This window comes from Acipenser ruthenus, chromosome 18 (assembly GCF_902713425.1).
Source record: "Acipenser ruthenus chromosome 18, fAciRut3.2 maternal haplotype, whole genome shotgun sequence".
NCBI classification, from domain to species: domain Eukaryota; kingdom Metazoa; phylum Chordata; class Actinopteri; order Acipenseriformes; family Acipenseridae; genus Acipenser; species Acipenser ruthenus.
In genome coordinates, this window is record NC_081206.1 from 3851633 (window position 1) to 3874779 (window position 23147).

The 23147-nt window shown below is 38.3% G+C and overlaps 1 protein-coding gene across 2 annotated transcripts; it reads left to right on the forward strand.

Annotated features, from left to right (window-relative positions):
• The first annotated feature begins 5943 nt into the window (after positions 1 to 5943).
• LOC117418474 (cadherin-like protein 26) lies at positions 5944 to 21436 on the forward strand. Of its 2 annotated transcripts, XM_058990891.1 has the most exons (18): positions 5945 to 6096; positions 9388 to 9513; positions 11226 to 11375; positions 11826 to 11970; positions 12750 to 12913; positions 13502 to 13633; positions 14547 to 14732; positions 15093 to 15415; positions 16025 to 16167; positions 16629 to 16859; positions 17122 to 17349; positions 17487 to 17602; positions 18089 to 18109; positions 18355 to 18423; positions 18985 to 19071; positions 19252 to 19314; positions 19495 to 19599; positions 19798 to 21436. In XM_058990891.1, the coding sequence occupies exons 1-18, from the start codon at positions 6058 to 6060 to the stop codon at positions 19996 to 19998; spliced, it is 2529 nt and encodes an 842-aa protein (XP_058846874.1). In that variant the 5' UTR covers positions 5945 to 6057; the 3' UTR covers positions 19999 to 21436. The 2 variants fall into 2 exon arrangements, 1 of the variants encoding a protein (XP_058846874.1); XR_009307641.1 differs by lacking the exons at positions 18985 to 19071; positions 19252 to 19314; positions 19495 to 19599; positions 19798 to 21436 and having other exon boundaries at positions 5944 to 6096; positions 17487 to 17693.
• The last annotated feature ends 1711 nt before the right edge of the window (positions 21437 to 23147 follow it).

Consider the following 23147-nt stretch of genomic DNA (forward strand, 5'->3'; position numbering starts at 1 on the left):
TGTTGGAGGACCCATGACCTGCGACTGAGACAGAGCTTTCTGACACTGGGCAGTACGTTTCGATCCAGAATGCCTTGATAGTCTTGAGATTTCATTGTGCCCTGCACAGATTCAAGGCACCCTGTGCCAGGTGCAGCAAAGCAGCCCCAAAACATAACCGAGCCTCCTCCATGTTTCACTGTAGGTATGGTGTTCTTTTCTTTGAAAGCTTCATTTCTTCGTCTGTGAACACAGAGCTGATGTGACTTGCCAAAAAGCTCCAGTTTTGACTCCTCTGTCCAAAGGACATTCTCCCAGAATGACTGTGGCTTGTCAATATGCATTTTAGCAAATTCTAGTCTAGCTTTTTTATGTTTTTCTTTCAAAAGTGGAGTCCTCCTGGGTCTTCTTCCATGGAGCCCACTTTCGCTCAAAAAGCGACCGATGGTGCGATCAGAAACTGACGTACCTTCACCTTGGAGTTCAGCTTGTATCTCTTTGGCAGTTATCCTTGGTTCTTTTTCTACCATTCACACTATCCTTCTGTTCACTCTGGGGTCAATTTTCCTCTTGCGGCCGCGCCCAGGGAGGTTGGCTACAGTTCCATGGACCTTAAACTTCTTAATAATATTTGCAACTGTTGTCACAGGAACATCAAGCTGCTTGGAGATGGTCTTGTAGCCTTTACCTTTACCATGCTTGTCTATTATTTTCTTTCTGATCTCCTCAGACAACTCTCTCCTTTGCTTTCCCTGGTCCATGTTCAGTGTGGTGCACACAATGATAACAAACAGCACAGTGACTACTTTTCTCCATTTAAATAGGCTGAATGACTGATTACAAGATTGGAGACATGTGTGATACTAATTAAAGAAACTAATTAGTTTGAAATATCACTATAATCCAATTATTTATTATCTTTTCTAAGGGGTACCAACAAATGTGTCCAGGCCATTTTAGAATATCTTTGTAGAACAAGCAATAATTCATCTCTTTTCACAGCTTCTTTGCTTTATTCTATGACATACCAAAGGCATGCAAGTATATATGATAAAATAGCTTTTAATTTCATCACTTTTCAGGAGGAATGAAGCATTATTTCAATGTGCTGTATGGGTACCAACAAATTCGAGCATGTCTGTATGTCTAACAAGTTTTTGAGGTAATGGGGGTGTGGAGGACAGGGGGAAAGGTAGAGCAAACATGCTGAAATGTACATAAAAACATGAGTATGTATCTCATTCTAGAATGATAATTATAATTGTATAACATTGGAATTTTTCAAAAAAAGGGTGTGGTAGGTACTTAATCTGACATAGGTCTTTAGGGCCAGAGGTCTTTTCTTGCAGCTGATTAAGATGTCAAGCACAAAGCAGCAGTAACACAAGACATAAAAAAATTAAAAATAAAAACAAAATTAACAAAACAGCGGTTTACTGTACATAGAGCTGCTTTTAAACTCTACATTAATCACACTGGCTTGTATCTCCCTTAATAGCAAAATAAATACAATTTTAAAAAAATTACAGCAGAAAAAGGTGCAAGTTAGAATGGGTTGACGAGAGAAAAGACGGGGTTGTTAAGATATGCCATTGTTATTTCATTAACCTTTCAACACGGTGGACCTCTGAAGAGTCACTAAATAAACCTCAACGCAGCAGACTAGATAGGTGGGCCCGGTCTTGGATATGCCTCATTTTGCATGACTCAAAAGAAACGTCTATTTGATTGAAGAAAACAGTGGCTGATGAACACCACAACTGAGATCATTACAATTTGAGAACGAGGGTTTTGAAAATCAAACATTCAAGAGTGCATGTGAATTACTTGAGTGCAGTTTTGTCTGTATAAATATGTCAAATGCTAAAGAACTATTTAGATGCAAGCATTTTAATCAAATGAGGAGACCTCAATTTCATTTCTTATAGCAAGGCTATATTTTCCAGTTTTTAACGAATTCCTACTTTTTAAAAGGAGAACAATTCATGTTAATATGTTCTTACCTTTGTATAAGTTAGTGATCATCAGATCCCATATGGAAAATAAATATATTTTTAATATATGGAATTTTTAAACCTGAAATGTATTTATAATATATATTTTTAAACATGACATGTTGCTTAAATATATTTATAATATACTATAAATGTATTTTGTAAATCAACATATTCACATTTATACATTTTATTTTTCTAAATTATATTCAAAATACATTGTAAAATATGTTGTAAATAAATATATTCACATTAATATATTTAAAAGTGTATGCAGTGTTTTCAAACAATATATTTATATATTGCATATAATGGGAGACTGCGACGGTCAGGCAGCACTAAATTTAAAACAAGAAGGCTTCATAAGTTTATCCATGTACAGCAGATAAAAACACAGACACTGTGATTTTAATTCGGTAAATAGATTTATTCTTGACGGAACAAATATGGCCGTTAATCAATCTTTCTGCAGATACCGAAGTGTTACAGATACTTCATAAAAAATAACTGGGCTAAGCCTAGTATTTAGAAGAAGAAAAAAAAGAGACTGTTCATATTTTAAGTCACCTTATATTTAAACTGTATGCCCACCAATATGAAAAAAAGAATGAAATTGTAAAAATGTATTTCCAGTTTATTAGTGTCTACAAAATGTTGATATATTCCGTTATGTTTAAAGACAGAGGTTATTGTTAAATGAAATTGCGGAATTCCATTCCTTTCTTATTTATTTGCTTGATATCTGTTTGGTGGAACACATGCAAAATATGGTGTGTGTCCAGGCACTTTACATTATGTAATATATTGTGAATACATTATATAATACATGTTTAGTAAATATATTGAATAATACATTTCTAAAAAATACATGGACAATATTGTAGCAATTCCCATGCTACATAATGTGGGTGTAAGTCTCACCCACCTGTCCCTTTAATTAGGGTCAGTAGCCTGGCCAGGTTAAAACTTCATTCCCCATAGTTCCTTGCAACCACCCTCTGTTCATCCTCTCTCCCCATTGGCTCATTCAGATTGTTGGGCCTACCTGTCATTTTCCCACCATTGCCATATAGACTGTTAAATGTAATTGTTTCCACAAGTCACTGTTTTTCATCTGTATCTATTTATTTATCCTTGGTCTTTATCTGTGTGTGTTGTGTTTGTGAGTGTGGGTTTATTGGAGACCCTCCGGACACTACATTCATTTCTGTTTGGTGATATACCGTTTAGCCTTCTGTTTGTTCCTACATACTTATCTGTACCAGCTTCATTCTTACCTGTTAACTGCAATTATTTGAATTCCTTTCTTATCATTATTCATTTAATTCAGTTGTTCATTTTTTCATTTGTTGACATTATTGTTCACAATAATAAACCGATTGTTCATGAAATTGACACCTCTGACGTCCCTGCTTTTGCTGTCTGTCACTCTTGCTGACTTACTTAGCTATAGGAATAGGGCCAGTAGTATCTCCTTAGGGAGGACAGTGCAACTGCTTCTCAGTTGTGCAGAGTGATCGTTACAATATAATTGATATATTGTTACCTGAAATTATATTTTAAATACATTGTAAATATATTTTCCATATGATGAAAACGGGCCAATTTTGTAATATGTTAAATATATTTTATATAACGTTACATGCATATATTTTTCCATAATTATGATTTCCATTACACGAGAGTAGATGTTAAAACTTCATGCTGATTTGAACTCGGCTCTCGCCAAGATAAGCACCAACTAAGACGTAGCTTTACAGTAAACTAATGTGATCCATATGTGTCTCCATCCATTTACGTTTCCTTCCATATGATGATGTAGATATCCTTCTGTCTGGTGTTAATGGCTGAAGTGTAATGCTGGCTCCAGGGATCAGCTTATTTTGCCTCCCTGGCGCATCAGCACACACAACGGCTGCGATGCTGGCTCCGGGGATCAACCACAGTGCGGCCTCCCCAGCGCATCAGCATGACAACCGTCTGGATTGAGCTAAGTAGGGTACATCTCTGGGGTTTTCAAGTGGGCACCTTCCATCCTCAGTGTTTCGTCGACTAGCCCACGACACCTCAAGAGGGCTCGACGGTGATTCTGGCGTCCCAGCATCACCCCCCTCCATCCCCCACTCAACTCAGCCCAGCTTACTTACTTGTACATCAGCGTTTCTTTCTTTCTATTGTGCTTGAGATCCCCAGCCAGAATCTTTCCGTCTCAACCACAGCCAGTTGCTGCTCCTCTCTGCTGCTTCAGATAAGTTCTTCACTGTGCGACGCAACTTTTGGCCACTGAATCCGACGTCTCTGAGAAACCGGGTTGTAGAGTGTGCCACAAATCCTCGACAACCCGAACTCTCCATCCTCGCTGTTCTGCTTCAGTGGCTAGTTGAGCATACGGCAGTTTCTTCCTCTCATAAGCCTCATCTACAGCATCCTCCCATGGCACTGTTAACTCTACCAGGTGAACAAGGCGTGCTGATCCAGACCACAAGACAATATCTGGTCGAAGGTTAGTGGTGGCAATCTCAGGTGGAAAAATAAGCCGTTGACCAACATCTTCCAGCATTTTCCAGTCTCTAGCAGCTTCCAGTTGTCCTGGGCGAGGATTGGTTTTAACACCTTTTCTTGGTGGTTGCTCTCCTGGGCAGAGGAATGTTGTCTTTTGTGTGTAATGTTTTGATGGAACAGGTGACAACTTATTGGTCATGTTACGCTTGTCTTCCAATGCTAAGGCCAAACATCGCAGCACCTGGTCATGGCGCCAAGTAAACCGTCCTTGGCTAAGAGCCACCTTACATCCTGTCAAAATGTGCCTTAATGTTGCAGGTGATGAACACAAAGGACATGAGGGATCCTCTCCTACCCAGAGGTTTAGGTTCTGTGGTGATGGGAGAACATCATATGTTGACCTGATGAGGAAACTGATCCTGCTCTGTTCCATTGACCATAGGTCTTGCCAGCCAATCTTGCGTTGTTCCACACTCTCCCATCTCATCCATTCTCCCTGCTTGGCCTGGGAAATGGCCTTTATACACCTCATCCTCTCCTCCTGCTTTTGCACCTCGTTGACTACCAGCTTCCTCATTTGAGCTGGGGCTGCCTTGTGCCATGTAGGAGGAGCTGAACTGAAACCAAGACCCCCTCTTCCATGCTGAACTTGCCCCATGATATCACCAATTCGAAGGGCAGCCTTTGCATCTTCCACAGCTTTCTTTGCCGCCCACTTTCTTCCAGTTTTCAACACAGGTGCTGCCTCCCTTACGCATTTATCGCGTGACTCTACTAATGTCATTTCCAGTCTGACCTTGGCGCACTTAAACTCCTCGGTTAGAGCAGAGACTGGTAGCTGCAGTATTCCTTTACCATAAAGTCCCACTCTGCTGAGGCAGCGTGGAACTCCAAACCATTTCCTGATGTATGAACTGATTAAAGCTTCCAGCTTCTCTACTGTTGTCAAAGAAACCTCGTACACAGTCAGTGGCCACAGCAACCTCGGCAGTAGACCAAACTGAAAGCACCAGAGTTTTAGTTTACCTGGTAGAGCGCAGCTGTCTATGCTCTTCAACCCTTCCACTGCTTGTTGTCTAACTTCTCCCATACGAACTGTGTCCTTTAGATCCCCGTCGTACCATCTCCCAAGACTCTTCACTGGCTTCTCAGACACTGTTGGTATTGCCTCACCATTAATGAAGAATGTTTTATCTACTATTTTGCCTTTAATTATATATTTTATCATTCCCAACGACTATGAGTTTTATATGAAGAATATGTTTACAAAAATATATTTAAAATATATATTTTTTTAGTATGGGATGTGTCAGCTGTACGAAGAGCACAGTGTGTGGTTTTCACTAACTCTACTGTGCACAAACCTTTTTTTGTTCCTATTGGACTTTGTTACTATGACCATATAGGGACTGTTGGTATGTAAGCTCTATCACTTCCTGTAACACTATATCAGATACAGTGGGTCAGCTCTCCAAACCTGCCTTCCTAGTCTTGTCAGAAGTAGGCTGCTCTTGGGCTTGCAGAAGTATTTGAAGTTCAGTGAATAGCAGTGATAACCTACAGTACTGATCTGGCTTCAATCATGAAGGCTGTTTTGGTGATTTTCATCCTAGCAGTATTAGTAAGTACTACATTTAGTTTCAATTCATTATTTTTTCCTACCAGAAAATATGTGACATGTGTCTAGGTTTTTATTTTGTAGTTATACTACAATGCATTAGTAAAACATTAATCAATTAAGATAAACTTCTAGCTAAACGTATGTTTAAAATTGTTTACTTAATTTTCTATTACTGCATATACTACCATTGACTGTTTTACAGTTATGCATGACGTTCCAGGTGTAAATGTATATAAGTATCTATAACAGTGCCAATTGAATGTGATACATTCATAGATTCAGTGGAAAATGACAATGTGCAGATCCATTATGATAGTGGCATGTATTGACGTCTGATACATGTCAACCAGCACTAACTAGCACAGTTACGCTATCGAGACAGTTTGACGTTACTCTTATTATTATTATTATTATTATTATTATTATTATTATTATTATTATTATTTACAAAATATCACAGTACAAAGTATTGCATTATAAAATATCACATTACAAGTTATCACATTACAGAATATCATAATACAGATAAGAGCAGTTATGAACAATAAGCTGAAATTTAAGTAAGAGGAAAATAAAGAATACAGGAAGGTATAAGTAAGAGCAAGCTTGACTCAGAGCAGTTATAACTTATAGTAAATATCTGCTTATATGAGTAAAGTCCAGTAAGAACATGTAGTAAGTAAGATAAATGGATGAGAATGATTTCCCAGTAAGAGCAAATGCAAAAAACATGAGTACGGTTACCTATAAGAGTAAAATCAGATACAAGATACAGTTATAGTCAGGAGCAGTAGTTGAATAAGGCAAGGTATGGAGCAGTGAATGTACAAGCTGATGCAAGCACTGGTATAATTGGGTGCCATATAGTCCAGTATAGTGGAGAGTTGAGGTTTACAGGTGCTGTCTGAACAGGTTTAAGGAGGCACCGGAAGGTGGTTAGGGACTGAGCAGTCCTGATATCTGTGGGTAGGTCGTTCCGCCACTGAGGGGCAAGGGTGGAGAAGGAGCGGGTTCCGGAGGCGGGGGAGCGGAGGGGGGTACAGATAGTCTGTTGGAGGTGGAGGAGTGGAGGGGGCGAGAGGGGGCGTAGGGAGAAATGATAGTCTGAAGATAGTATAATACATGAAAATGATGCATGTAAATGATAGGCCATGTCCTTTTTCAAGTTAAAATTTCTGAGAATTTAAGCTGTTTGACTCGACAGGCTTGGGCAGATTCTGAAGACCTCAAGGTTAGCCTCTGGTGGAGTCATTAAAAAAAACTTTATAGTTAGACGGTGAATGGAGAACATTCACAGAACCCCCTCCCCCCTCGGGCCCTTTAAAGAGAAGTATGCTGTGCTTTTCTTTAAAAGGTGGGGAAGCTTGAAGTTATATTAAATTATACCACCTTGTTCTGATAATAGTTGACTATTTGCTTTCATTTGTGAACTCAATCAAATGAATAGTATTCAAAGAGGTTGAAAGTTATTTTTAATTTTTTTAAATTTTTATTTTTATCAATAATGAAATGAAGATAAACTTCTAGTCTAAACGTATGTTTAAAATGGTTTGCTTCATTTAGGGCCTACTATGTATACATGATGTGCCAGGGGCCTGTTTCATAAAAGAGATCTCACTTAAAAATTAGGTTTCATAAAACGTTTGCATGGCTGAGACATTGCCGATTTTCACCAGAAACCTACGACAGCCAGACAGCAGCTGCAACTAGGGCTGCAGCTCCTAGTATCCGTCAAATCCTCCTGATGCATATACAAACTCAGAATTAATATGAAAGTAGCGATTGCTAAGAAGCTAAGACTCTTAGGTGGTCAAATGCATTTTTTTTTTTTTTTTAGATTTAAACAGAAACAAATCTAAATGGATTTTATTAATCATTTTTAACAAAGTTATTTTAAATAAACCCATTAAAGCCTTTTAATCCGCAAAAATCAGCTCATTATTAACCCGGCAGTCCATTACTGTGCACACTGAACATTGTCATTTTTGTTTGTTTATATATGTGTAAGAGAGTAGCTATTAAATATGATATCATAATACCATTGTACCAAAAATCCAATGGTACAAGTACCATGGTACATGTTTCATAGGGGAGATATTATCTATCCATCTAGTTTGGATCTTCACTACAAAAAAATATACCAATAAATCACAAAGTAATAATCATAATAATGAGTATTGTTGTATATGGTAAATAAATGCTATGTGTATTAAACCAGTCGGAAGGTATACATAATAAAAAAGTGAAAACTGTAAAACCAGACGGAATTAACCCACGTATAAAGAGTTAAAAATGTAATTCCGATAAGTATTCCTTTTTTTAAAGGGAGACTCAGCCAAGAAGGCGTCAATACCAACATACACGCTGAACAAAATACTAATTACTAATATTAACCAATACAACTGAGATATATAAATATACATGTTGTCATTTAAGATAAACATAATAAAGTGAAAACAGTAAAACCAGGCAGGAGTTAACCGACATAGAGTGAAAAATGTAATTCCAATTCCAATTATTCAGATTATTCCTTTTCTTAATGGAGACTCAGACAAGGCGGCAGTTAGCTTCTGCATTCAATAACAGCAAAGTATGCGACTCTCAAGGCATCTAATTCATTCATTCAGTTTTGATTGATAGTTTATCGTTTTCCAGTGATTATATGAAACGTAGGACTTTTATGTTAACTTAACATTATGCAGCAGGGTTCATTCGACTTTTTGAAGCAACATTAGTTAATTTCAGCTTCCATACACTTGGAGTTGAGTTTGTAGTTTGAAGCTAGTGTCTGTTTTTGTGTAGGACTGTTTTTTTTTCTCTCCCCAAAGACAAAATAATTCCCTTTAGCAGAAGATCTGTGTTTAGGGTTCAATGTGCAGTATCTGATCTGACCCTTAGGTCTGTTTTAAAAGAGTTATCTGATTGAGTCGGTTTGTTACAATACATCAAGTTTATCAATCGCACACAATTTTCCATCTGCTCTACCCAAAGCATGAGTCTGTATATTGATTAATATATGAAGCAGGTATGTGCCGTTTAATGTGGAAAGGGGAGAACTTCCAATGCTAGTAAATAGCTGATGGGTGATAGTTTGGAGACAGGAAGTGGGGGGCATTCAGTTTACTAAATATCTTGGAATCCCTGAATAGATAATCGACCAGGGGGTGTCCCAATCCATTTTGAGTTACTGTAACAAAATATGAAAATACACTGTGTCCACAGTCACCGATCAAGAGGGGCCATTGTCTATGTATATGTGTTGTAAATTTTTCATGTTGTGATTTTCTATAGCACTTTGGTTTGCATCAAGCACACATAGATGAGTCTTCACAGACATTACAAAGGCACAAAAGAGCATGGATCATAGATTCATATGAGATTGAAGAGGAGAGAGCACCCAGGTACTTTCTTGGCAAGGTAAGTAAGATTAATTATATTAATATACTGCTAATTTTGAACTTTTATGAAGAACGGTGGTTCTTCTATTAATAGATTATGACTAGAAATTAACAAGAAAAGCAACAAACCCCCAGGGATTTGAACCTGCTCTGCTACTGGGTTTGGGTGGTGCTGAATAATGCAATGCTTAATATGTCAACAGAACTCATTTTGTCAACTAAGAAACAAACAGTACACAACAATGCAGACAGGTAAATACAGCAAAGTGACTTAACTTTACCACGTGAATTCAAAATACCAAGAGGTGTTATTAACCTCTGTTAAATGTAATCAATATTGACATGAAGTGATCTTGAAACAACTTCAATAATCCTTTTATTTGTATTGCACCATATAGGTGAGAACATTTTAATTGGAACCTATGTTGTGTTTCTGAAAGGAGGATCCACCGTCTACTCACATTCACAATCAAACTATTCCTATAAATAGCCCTGTCGCCTACACCTCCATGTCGTTTCTTTGTTTTGTCCTCCTCCTCCTCCCCTGCTTCCACCTTGCAGCGCGCCTTGTCCAGGGGGAAGGTGGCCCAGACTGCCACTTGTCCTGCCCGCTGGCATTAGCTGCCATCAATCAATAGTCATTACATCATAGTTCAGCCAGCGTATAGGGGCGGCTATCAAGCTCCAGTGGACAAGGCCTTGGGCCAAAGTATATTATGTTTCATCATGGGCATGGTCATCTGTCAGATGCAATAAAGAATCGTCCAGCTAATCGAGAAGTGATTACAGAACTTTCCAGCATTCAAATAAGATACACCCGGCATGCTTTTGTATCTAGTCCAAAACCAATAGCATAATACTATAAAGTATTGATTTATAGCCTGCAGTAAAAACAGCTGTAGGACATTATTCTAGAAAGTGTATTCCTACAGTATTACATTTGCTTTTCACTCTTGCCGAGACATGTACACTATTTATTTAAATGCTTCATTTAGCAATTACTGTAAGGCTACAGAGGCACCAATATACAGTACAAAGAACACCTGGTACTGTACAAAGTGCAAATACAGATTTGTAAAACAGGTTTACAGACAGTTTCTCAATTTGCATTGCATAAGATATTTTAATTTAGAATGAATGGCTCGTTTGTCTAAGGTCTGTCACAAGGGCAGAGGTGGGTGAGGTTGTTGTTTGCGAATGGCAACAAACACGCATACAGTTGTTTGTCAGTGCACGTCCTCTTACTGATCTTGTCATAAAGATCTGAATGAGCAACCCATCCTCCAAACACGATCTGTTTGATACTAATCCTCTAATTCCAATGGACAGTATCACAACTGATCAATAGAGGCGGAACCGCTGATCCATTTTTGTCATGCAAATCTGTGAAATGCTGGCAGCCAGTTTGCTGGGTTTTGAAAGATACCTAAGCAGCTAATCTTAAAGTTCAAATGATATATTAGGCAGAGCCAGGAGCAGCTGTGCCTGATACCTTTGGAATGAGGTGTGTCGGTTGTAAAATATTGATTAATGTTTCCAAGTACAGAGAAGTGCAATAAACACAAACTCCTTTCCTTTTATAAAAAAAAAAAACTGCAACGGTTTCAGGGAGGACATTATTTTAAATGACATTTGAATCTAAATGTGAAGGTAAACAACAATGCTTTGGGATGTCCTCAGTAATATGTGAGAAACTGTTTATCTGTCTATCATTTTTTTCCTGCATTTTAGATTGAAATTGTACGCAAACAAAACGTGAGGTACAAATTGAGCGGGATGGGGATCGACAAAGAGCCAAAGAACGTCATTAAAATCGATGAAAACACAGGAGAAATCTACGTACTGAAAAAAGTCGATCGTGAACAATACCAATCTTTAACTGTAAGTCATGCTGCTTATCAATCTTATTCACCCGGGTAACATCATCTTATGTGTGTCCTTATATACTGCTCTGTTTATCAGGGCAGGCAATACACACAGCTGCCATTATTCATAGAGCTTTTACTCATGAGTTACTGAAAGAGTGTTTTTTTTATCAGTCTGTTTAATTGAATGAAATACAGTTTGATATTCAAACTGCTGTTCTTTAACAACAGCCTAGTACAGTGTAACTGGACACCCTGTAGTGAGTTAGTCTTGCCATCTGTACCATGGGCCTGTACTATGCTATGGGTTTGATTGGGGAAATCGTCTGGGGTTGGATTGCATCACGTCGCCACAGTGATCATGTAAATTGGGGAGAAAATGGGATATGAAAGTGGGTCTATAAAAAAATAGCTGTGTGGAAATTCAGCACTCTCTGACTAACTTTATTTTTCCCCCTGTGTAAAGCTTACATTTCTAGCAGTTGATACAATAGGTGGTGTCCTAGACACTGAGCTTGGCGTTAGTATCAAAATCAAGGACATCAATGATAACGTCCCCACTTTTGATCACCAAATCTACACGACAACAGTTAAGGAAAGTCAGGTTCAAGGTAGGAATTACTCACTGAATTATTATGTGCTATACAATACTTTAACAAAATCAAGGCATATAAAGCAGTAGGGTGCAACATTATGAGCCTATCTACTGAATGAAAAGTCAAAGGTAGACACCAGTCAATCACTTTGTAAAAGAACTCCAGAATCTAATCAGAACACCCTTAACCCTGCAACTAGATTCCGTTGCTTGTACAACAAACACTTTTTTTACAAAACAGTAGTTTTGTTTCCTGTCTGGCACCACATACTGCATATGAAAAATTCTGGCTTGTGAGGCTGGATTTAAAATAAAAAAGTTTAATAAAGAGTTGTGGCTAAGCATTGTATTATATGTGATACAGAAATGGGCATTGCAGGGTTTTGAGCAACTGTGACACTGAAAAAAATACATCCAAGAAGGTTCCCATACAGCCATATTGGATAGGAGGGTAAAGTCCATACAGAGGCTAGCAATACATCAAATACCAGTCAGGCAGATTGCTCTTTCAACTACTCCTCTGGAGAGCTTATTCTATTGGTGGTTGCTTTCCAGTTTTTGCCTCTGCTACTTGTGTCCCTTTAAGCAAATGACTACTTCATTGAAGTGCCACTGTGAAATAGTAAACAGGTTACAGGGCAACTGGCAAGTGCTGGGATGCCTGCAATATGTCTAACACGAAATAAAGGCCAAACCGATACTAATAAAGTATTAATTTTTAATCTCTAACTGGAATAGATCAGGTATGTTTTACAATTTCAATTTAAAATGTGGATTGGTGTTTCTCTGTTTAAGGTGGACAATTAATTTTGGTCAGAGCTGAGGACAAGGATGAGCGGAACACCCCAAACTCAACATTTACTTACAAAATAGTTTCCCAGACTCCTATGACAGACAATGCCCTGTTTTACATTGACGAGGCTGGTATCATTTCCTTCAGAGGGTGCTTCGATTATGAGGTGAGAAGAACGTTTTTGAGGAAGGTTCAACAACTGAGATGTGATTCTTCTGGTTCAGTCAGGAAACTCATGCAACAGATTATTTATTAAAGCTTGCACCAGACAACACTACTACATCATACATCTTTTTACGCTATATTCTTTGGCTTTTGCCCTCGCCTTTTGTGGTACCCCTGCCCATAAATTAGCTTGCAGATAAGTGGAGAGGCTGACGGTAGGGAAGCCATGGGCAGGGGGGCAGGATAGCTGCCCTCCCCGTTAGATGAAGCCAAAAAGCAAGAGGAGGAGGCAAACCAGGGCGTACAGCAGGGACGTAATGGATTGAGGTAAGATATAAATCCCTTCCTTGCTGATCATCGGACGCATTGTTTATCAAAAGACAAATAAGATGCTAGCTATTCAACTGACGATTTATTCTGGTATTGGAAGCGCCTAAAATGACTTGATGTTTAGGTGATTTGATCTAAGATTGAAAGTGAGTTCTCTGCCTGAACCACTGCTCTGCTGAATGAAAAACATCGACATTAATATTTTTTTCTTATTGTTGCTTATTGCTTGTGGTTCATTGTTCTCTGTTTTCTGTTTCAGAAAGCTCAGAAATATACAATTGTAGTGGAAGCAAAGGACCAAGGTGAGAAGGTACAGCTATCAAGTTCCACTACAGTTATTGTTGATGTTGAAGATGGTAACAATCACTTACCGGTCCAGGAAGGAGTTCAGGTAAGAACCACAAGTTTGCCTACGTTTGTTATAATTATAATTTAACTTGTGTTGACATTCTTTAAAAGCAACACCCAGTGGAAACACACTGGCGAATAACTCACACCCTTAACTACAGTTAAACTACATTTATAACCGTCATTTCTTACTACATAACGGTGGTGTGCAGAAACTTGTTATTCATTCTCAGAATTGTCTTTAAGAAGTATTCATCGGAGGACATTCAATAAATCCAATTTAATGTGTGGCTTTCAAAACATGAACATCTGTCCTTCCCACACCTTTACAAATTAGTACCACTCAATGGCAATTATCTTCTGCATTGAGTGGTTTAACAGCCGAATGGAAGATTATTTTCCTGATATTTTTACTGCTGTACTGGTGTACCAAGGCTGTCAATAGACAATGAAGACTGTACAGTAGACCAGTTAAACAAGCTTGTTGGTTAGTTTGAGAGCTCTATAGAAACCACGGGGGTGCGTCTGAGATTAAAAATGTAACCAGGATGTGATGACTGAAATAGAAAACAATATACAACAAGAAATATCTGTGCCAAGTTTTAAGACTATAGATGCAATAATGTCAATTTTTGTGTGTTAAATGTAATACATTTGAGTTACAAGTGTTCTAACCTATACATTGCTATAACTTTAAATCTATAATTGTATTACTAAGTTTATTTTTAGTATATTGCTATTAGAACCAGAATAAAAATAAATAAATACATTAAAAAACAAAGGTCCAATAGAGGGATTTAAAAAAAATAGCACAACGTTAATGAAACTCAATAAATGTTATAGCCTGAAAAGACATACACATGGAAACGTCAAGAAGTTTCTTGAGCTTTACTCAGATTTCATGACTGCGTGTTTAAGTGATGGATGATTTAGAATCTTTTCTGCTTGTGTCTCAGCTGGTGGCGAATGTGAAGGAGCGGGACTCCAATGTGACTCTTCTTAGAATTAAGGTATCAGACAGAGATAAGCCTCACACTCCTGGCTGGAAAGCAAAATACACGATTGTAAGTGGAAACGAGAACAACAACTACAAGATTCTCACCGACCCAGATACCAACGATGGAGTCCTGACCCTTGTGAAGGTGAAAGAACTCTTCTTTTTATTCCATGTAGAACAGCCAAGTAAGAAACTGGTTAATACCCAGATTTCTTATTAGGAACTGTTAGGAACATTACGAAGCTAATTTATGCAAAGGAGCTGAACGTCAACTAATACCCTGTGAAAGGAACATGATGGTGAGTGCCCAAACAGTGGATACCAATATAATTGTAAAAAAAGCAAAATAGGAGCAAGCAAAATAGCAGCAAGTATGGACTGCGATTGATCATTTTCTATTAGATTTTTGAAAGTATAATACGTTCTCAGAGGTCAGAGATGCATTACAAAACAAACAACATTTTGAATCAAATGTATAAACTGCCCTTCCTTCAATGTGTTGCAGCCCCTTGACTTTGAAAATGGCTATCTGAGGGAGCTCTCTGTCCAGGTTGAGAACGAGACGCCCTTTTTCTCCTGCAGTGTAAAGAGGGTCGTAGCTGATGACCTCTGGGAAGTGGACTACTCAGATCCTGAAGCAGGCTCAACAGGAATAGGGTTCAAACCAAAGACTCTGACGGTAATTGTCAACGTAGAAGACATCAACGACGCTCCGGACTTTGTGCCTCCCATCAAAGCTGTTTATCTGGAGGAGAATGACAAAACTGGAAAAGAACTGCAGACATTTACAGCAATTGACAAAGACGGAAGTTTGTCAAGTGAATTCAGGTGAGCCATTGGATTAGTCATCCAGAGCTGCTGTGAAAACTCATTGAGATGTGTAAGTTAGATGCTATTTCCGAGACGTGTAACATACTGAAGTCATTCTGGCACAAACCCCACGGTGGGCAGATGTTCTTTATTAGGTGTTGTAGTCATAATTCAGCTCTATGCTTTCGCTCTCAGTTTCTGTCCTTTTCTTCCATGCTTGACTTCTGGTCAGGGATAAAGGCCTTCTTTCTTCGTTACAAGCCGTGCATTGGCATTTTCTCTACATGCCAGTTTTGAAAGAAGTTTGCAAGTTTTCTTTTCAGAGCCTCTGCATGGCTTGCATTTCATGAGGTTAATTCCACTGATAAGTAGATTGTAAGTCATGAAAAGGACATGAAGTCACTGGCTGTACAGCATCATACTAGGGAAGCTGCTGGCTTGTTAGCTAGCCACCCCCTTCAACTCCAGTATTTCAGCACCAAACCCCCAGTTGTTTTTCCCCAGTAACACCATTTGCAGGAAGTCACTGGTACTCTTCGGTCATACATTTGACTTTCTTTTCCTTATTGTTCCCTGACACCAAATGAAAGTCCAGTATCATCACTACATGCCTTATCTCTCCAATAGGTACACAGTGGGAGTAGATCCAGCAGGGTGGGTTTCTATTGACCCCAAAACGGGTACTGTAATAACGACACAGTTAATGGACAGAGAGTCCCCTTTTGTGATAAACAATACTTACACAGTCATTCTCCATGCAGTTGATAATGGTAAGTAACGTTTAAGGGTGGTTTTGACAAAACAATTGACTGAAAGCAGAACTGATTTCAAAAGGAACACAGCTTGCATTTTAACAGTTATGCGTACCAGTTGTATACTTCTGCTGGTTGTAAAACATTGCTTTTAAATATGTGATAAAATCTAACTAAATGTCTGACGTAAAAGAAAAGTCTATAGTCTATACAACAAGTATTGGGACAACAGTGGGGTAGTTCATATACATTGTTAGCCTATATTTGTGAAACTAAACCTACATAGACGACTGTTAAACTAAACCTTCTTTTATGACTGGTGTTTCCCTTCAGTCAGTTCCATTGTCCCTCAACTTCCATGAGCACTAGGGTCACAAGCACCTGCATTTAAAAAAAAAAAAAAAAAACACATACAAAGTGCAGAATTTCCATGTAAATACTGTTTAAGGATTAACACACTTACTGCTTTTCTTTTGCAGGTAAACCCCCCATGACTGGATCAGGCACTTTGGTCATCCACCTAACTGATGTCAATGACTGCATCCCTTATCTGCTCACCCCTCACATTGACATGTGTGCGAATGAGACAGCCTCAATGACCAAGCTGGCTGCTCAGGACGACGATGAGGACCCCTACTCTGGACCTTTCAGCTTCAACCTGCTGGAAAAGGAAAGCCTGAAAGGGAAGTGGAGACTGGACCCCACCCACGGTAAGAACTAGGGCTGTCAGGATCTGGATTCGGAAATGGGTGTGTAAATTTGGAAACATGTAGCTCCACAAAAAAATATGTTTTAAGAATGTTTTGTTAAGCCCTTAAGAAGCAGTCCCTAAAGTTTTTTTTAATCCTTTTTCTCTAAGCAGTGTTAGAACAAAAAAGCATTGCTCTATTAATACTGGGGTGGCGTTGTATTTGTAAGGATTGTCATCCCTGCTTAAGTCCAACCTCATTTCCTTTGTGTCCTCTTCCACAGGTTACAGTGTGAATCTCATCAAAGAAGAAAACGTTTACAGTGGAATTTACATCTTGCATTTGGAAATTAGTGACAGGCAAGGTGTGTCGTCGAAACACAACCTGACAGTAACCGTGTGCGACTGCCCAACCTCGGCTCCAGCCAACTGCGGAACAAGGAGACTGAGCAGTACGACAATGGGAGCCAGTGCTGTTGGGATCTTGTTTGCAGCTCTTTGTTTAATGCTGGGTAAGACGGTGACAGCCAGACCTGCCAGGAAGGATCTGACTGCTGAGAAGAGCTAATGATATTCCCTCATGCATGTACTGTCAATACGACTCAGCTCGCTATGGGATAAAAGATCTTTTCGCTTTTCTGTTTTGCAGGTCTATTTTGTTTTGCACTATTTTTCTCACGTGCTCCCAAAACAATGGAGATATATGATGATGGTGATTGCACCATGTTGCCATACCATTTGGAGCATCCTGGCTCTGATTGCAAGGTGAACTTGCACGTATTTCTAACCCTGCCCTGCATACACTAAACACCCCTGTGGCCTTTTCTGCTGTTCTGGGACAGTGTAAACAGCTGCTGTATGTATTTCCAACAATCTGAAAAGTGTGTTCTAGGTTACAACCGTCTCACATAATGTGCTTAATGGCGCTGCCCACAGAGGCTTCACAGACTCATCCTATTGTAATGCTATTTTCACAATCAAGCTGATCATGAAAGTCTTCTCTGAGTAACAGAACAAATGGCAGCATCATTTTCTGATGTTGTTTTAGAGCTAAATGCCTAACCCATAAACAAGGCTGTGTATCTAATACATGAGAAAAAAAACTATGAGAAATATAAACCCCCAATTTATTTTAATTATTGCAATTGTTCCTGGAGGCCGTGTAAGCCTGTTTCCAATGTCTTGTCTGACTGGCTTAAAATACAAAATAGGTTTCTGTTTAACTGGGTTTTTTATCTTTTTCTTTTTTAGTTAGATCAACTGGTTTCTAAGGTAAAATGCTACATTTCTTTAATTTTTCCTTTGTATTTTGTAACATTAGGTGATTTTGTGAAATCATGTGATATAACTGAGCCTGCAGGAAGGGCTGAAAAGTTAATGTTAGTAAACTGTCAAACTGAAGTGCTGATTGTCTGTTTGTGAAGTCCGTAGCATTGTTGTCTAGGTCTAGTAAAAGCATGAGGAGATCAGCTGCTGCTGTTCTGTTTCTGAATAAATGCATTCAATCTATTTTTTAGGAACCAGCAGAAATGATTCAAAATAGAAGTAGAGCACAAGAACAAGAGTCGGCCAATGCGGGTTTTCCGGTAAATATTTCTTTTAATGCTGATCCTTTATGCCGCTGGGACTGACTGGAAAGCGATTTGCAATGCATCAGCAGCAGATAGAGATTGAGTTCTATTAGGACTGTGTCAGCCCCAGTTAGGATTACAGGCTGTTACAACTCCATCTCTGCTACTCGCTCTAGTGGGTTTTAAGTCTCAGAGGCATGGGTGCTGTGGATGTAGTATACATATTAGGCTGAATTAAACTTTAAATGCAATCTTAGAAAAACAGGACACGTGCAGGTGAGCTTTGACTTTTGTGCCATGCCAGGCTGCAGATGGGATTGCAGACTGCAGATGGAACTGGCGACAGCCTTAGTTTGATACTAGATCCGAGATGAGCTTACAACCTGGTTTCAATGTGCAGATGAAAATGTGGAATTAGGAGGGGTGACAGATACAGTCATTCATATTTGCTATCTTGAGACAGTTTTGATGTCCTTAATTAAAATGAAAAGAAATCTGTTAATTCACTGCTTACGAAAGTCCTTTTTTTCTGAGCATCATAATGACTGTTTTTGTTGTTTTTTATTGTCTTTTTAGATTTCAAATGGATCAAGTAGACTTGTGAAGATTCACTACAGTGCTGGGCATGAGCAGCAGAGGACAGAAGGCAGCAGTATGCACATGGTATTATTATTATTATTATTATTATTATTATTATTATTATTATTATTATTATTATTATTATAAAACAGGAGCAGCATTCCCTGTTGAAGATATTATGCCCATTGAATGTTCTGTGTTTGACATACAAGAAATTAAATAGCTGAAACTATTTAAAATGGGTTATTCCATATTTTATTTCAGCTCAACGTTGACAGACGTGGAAGAGGGAAACAGCAGTCAGTCAGTAATTCCATGGGTTATCAGGTAGGAAACTGATAATAATCTGTCAAACCCGGACATACTGAAGCAGTAATCCGAATACTGAAACTGTTTAAATTCAGACGTGGATTAATTCAATGCTCTGGGCACAAGCTCAGATTGTAACCACTTTATAAATGAACCAGACATAAGACGCTTAATTTTTTTAATCCGTTTTCCCCACAGACACTGTCTACAATGAACAGAACAACATCAGCAAGATCGTCATTTGCATGGAAAAAAACAAATGCGTTTAACAGAAATGGAGTTCTGAGTTCTGCGATAAGCCAGGTTTGTGTTCTTTTAGGGTTTTTGTTTTTGTTTTCTTGTTTTTACAGAATTAAAGCACAAAAACACATTTAATTTAATGTTAATACTTACTTATTATTATTATTATTATTATTATTATTATTATTATTATTAGTAGTAGTAGTAGTAGTAGTAGTAGTAGTCGTAGTTTTTTTTTTATTATTTGGTCTTGTTTTACAGAGAGTTAATTCATTACACTCTGGTCGAGATGACCTCCTCGAGTATAATCCTCACCCGTATGCTGATGAAGGTGAAGAACCTGAAATGCTGCCTCTTGATGCCATTTCCATTCCTGACAGCGAGTTCACCCCTGATCAGCTGCTAGACCTGGGACCCAGGTTTAAAACCCTGGCAAGCATTTGTAAGCCTCAAGCTAACTAGAGCCGAATGGGCAGGCTAGAACATCAATGGGCAGAGAAGATATTTCCGGCTACAGTTATAACTGATCAGACAGTATTTCAGTAACTAACAAATAGCTACTCACTGAAGGGGAAAGATTAGACTGCAGGGCCTGATTGTTGCTGAAGAGAAGTCAAGTGATAACACCCAAAGCTTTGTAATGCATTCTTCACTGCTCACTGTGCGAGACTGAAGACCATTAATGTAAATTGGGCTCTCGACAGAAACAAAACCCTTGAGTATATTGTCTTTCTGAGAAAGTATTATAAAATGCATATGCCTTGAAAGTGGACCCTGACAATTCTCAGAACAATAGGGTTCCTCAGTCACTGAATTACTGTACTTTGACCTCTCCCTGCACCAATTTGAAGTTGACTGTATTATTTCTGAATGTACTGGATGTGTTTCTTCTCTGATCTGTCTAGCTCGCTTGTGTATATATAGTTAGCACTCTCACTGGTCTTCAGAGAACCTTTTCTTTTTTATTATTTGGAAGTTGCAGGCGCTGTTACTTAATGTGGACAGTGAATTTATACCAGCTGCAAGCATGCACACTGTATTGGCGGTGGAGTTAAATATACTGCAGTTGCATGTCTGTTGTCTAAAGGGAAACAATAGGTATAATAGAGTAAGGCAAATGGAAGCATTACTCTTCACTGCAGGGATGTGACTTTAGTGGAGCTGAACACAGTTCAGTTAATCTACACAGAGGTTGTGAAGAAAACAAATGGTGTATATGATTATGAATTGAGTAGAGTTCTACCTTCCACAGAACTGTAAGATGTTCACTATAATTAGAACAGATGGAGAGGGTTAGCTCTCACCTGGGCACAGATCCACTGGGAGGCCAACAAAGAGAAGATCAGAGGTCATTCTGTGTGTTTGAGGATAAAATAGTGCATTAAAGAAGCAGATGGAGGCTGGGAATACACCAACACACTTGCTGTGTGTCTTGATCACTGTCGGAAGAGTGTTTAAGTCATGTCCCATGACTTCATCTCACATACAGGTTCATAAAGGCACTCCACTGTTACACAGAGGCAGAGTTTACATGATGTTCAAGAAACCTGCATGCATTCCAGCTGGACTCATGCTCCTCTTTACCATTGTTCTTTCTCTCCTTTACTTTTGAAATGGGATTTTTTCTTAGTATACAGTGCCACTAAGTGGCCAAGTGTTATAATTGCAAAGGGATCTACATTTTCTGCAGGCCACTGCTTAGCCTTTAGCTTTATCTGTATGGCGAACAAATGAGGGGAAATAGTTTGTATTTCGTACAATATCTGTGCAGTGATTTTTTAAAAAAAAATGTATTCAAATAAAGTAACATGATATTTGGTTGGGGAAGACATTTGTATTTTATGTGTGTATATATCTTATCTGGTAAAATAAAGGTAAAATGAAAATGAAATATAAAGAATCTGGAACTAAAGTTCTAAAACCTTTGTTGTGTATTTGTCTATTTTTATGCCGAGAATTTGGATTAGAGAGAAGTCTGTTTGGAAGACTGCAGCGCAGTTACACTTGATTCTGTGCACTGAATTCATGCTTTGGTTATTTTACCTTGTGCCCTGACACATGCCAAATAGAGAGTCCTAATGCTTTGGTTATTTTGTAAGCATGTGTCTGTGTGCGGTATGTTATGGTGTTGCATTGAGCTCCAGGCCTGGATTTATTCAAGGGTACATAAGAGTGCAGCTGATTTAAATAACTATTTAGTCACAAAACCTAAGACGCATGCTACACAGAACACTCTTTTAACAGTTTTAAGCATTGATTTGATACTGAAAAGAAATGGCTCTTGACCTTTTCACAATGCAAAAGCGCCTTTGATCTACTCTGAATGCATTGCTTTTTTTTTTTTTTTTTTTTAACAGTGAGAGACCTATATACATATTTTGTCCTCAGAGTATTTCTTCTATTTGTCCATACGGTAATCTCTACTCTTTGCTGACATTCAGATCATATTTGAACAAAGAACAGCAGCAAATGTTATTGTGTTTTCAACACACTGGCAGAAGTAGCTCTTATTTAAAATGATTTCTGTCCATGGTGCGTTGGTAGCAATAGTGAAAAGCAATTGTTCTGCTAATGAACTCCAGGGTAACAATTCCATGGAAACACCCTGGACCGTGTGAGTGTGTGCGTGTGCGTGTGCGTGTGCGTGTGACAAACGGCACAATATCCAAGGAGAATGAGGAATCAGGATCCAACAGGATACTCAGCAATCACTCGACATAGTTAAAGATGAAGAAAAGTATTATTATTATTATTATTATTTTAAAATAATTAACTACAACGTTTTGGCGTTCACCTTCTTTAGATAATAGCTAGGTAGACAATATGTACGTTTACATTGCTATTTGTGGCATGCTCTCTTAAGGTAGAATCCGAAACGTTGTAGCTAACTAGGTATTAAAATAGGGAGTTTTCAGTTTAAAAATGACTTTTTTTTTATTCAAAAGCAAAAAAAATAAATAAAAAGTCAACGTTTCACAAAACACTTCAAAGATAACTGATTCAGAGAAAAAGAGTTGAAGTTGCATTACCACTCCAATCCACGCTTCAGGTATCACGTTTATGGATTTCATTTTTACAGAATAGTTTAAAAAAAAAAAACACTAAGCATAAATATTCATTACTGTACGCATCCATCTAGCTTCTATTAAACTAGCACGAAAATTGTCATTTTAACAATACTCGTTCAAGATACATGATATGTTGCATGTGATTAATGAGTTCCTTTCACTGAGGACAATTACTGCTGAAAACCTCCACGAGCTAATTTTACACTACTAATGTCCTAGTTCTGTATGCATTAATACATTACAAAGTAATTAAGTGAAAACATGTTAATGTGGCCCATATTCCATAGACACACATTATTGAGGACAATATCAAAATCGTAAGTAGAAAACGATGCTGTATAATGTGTTATATTGTGTTTTCTTTGGCTGCTCTTTTGCTTGTGCTATCCATGGCTTGATTCCTGAATATTTGTTCTGTATGTTCCAGGTCAACAGATATAAGCAACATTCTCAACCTGCTACAATTGTAACTAGGTTGTTCTACTCAGCTACTTTGTGTTCAGACAGAAGTGTTTGTTTTCTCTCTCAGGTAAGGCTAACAAA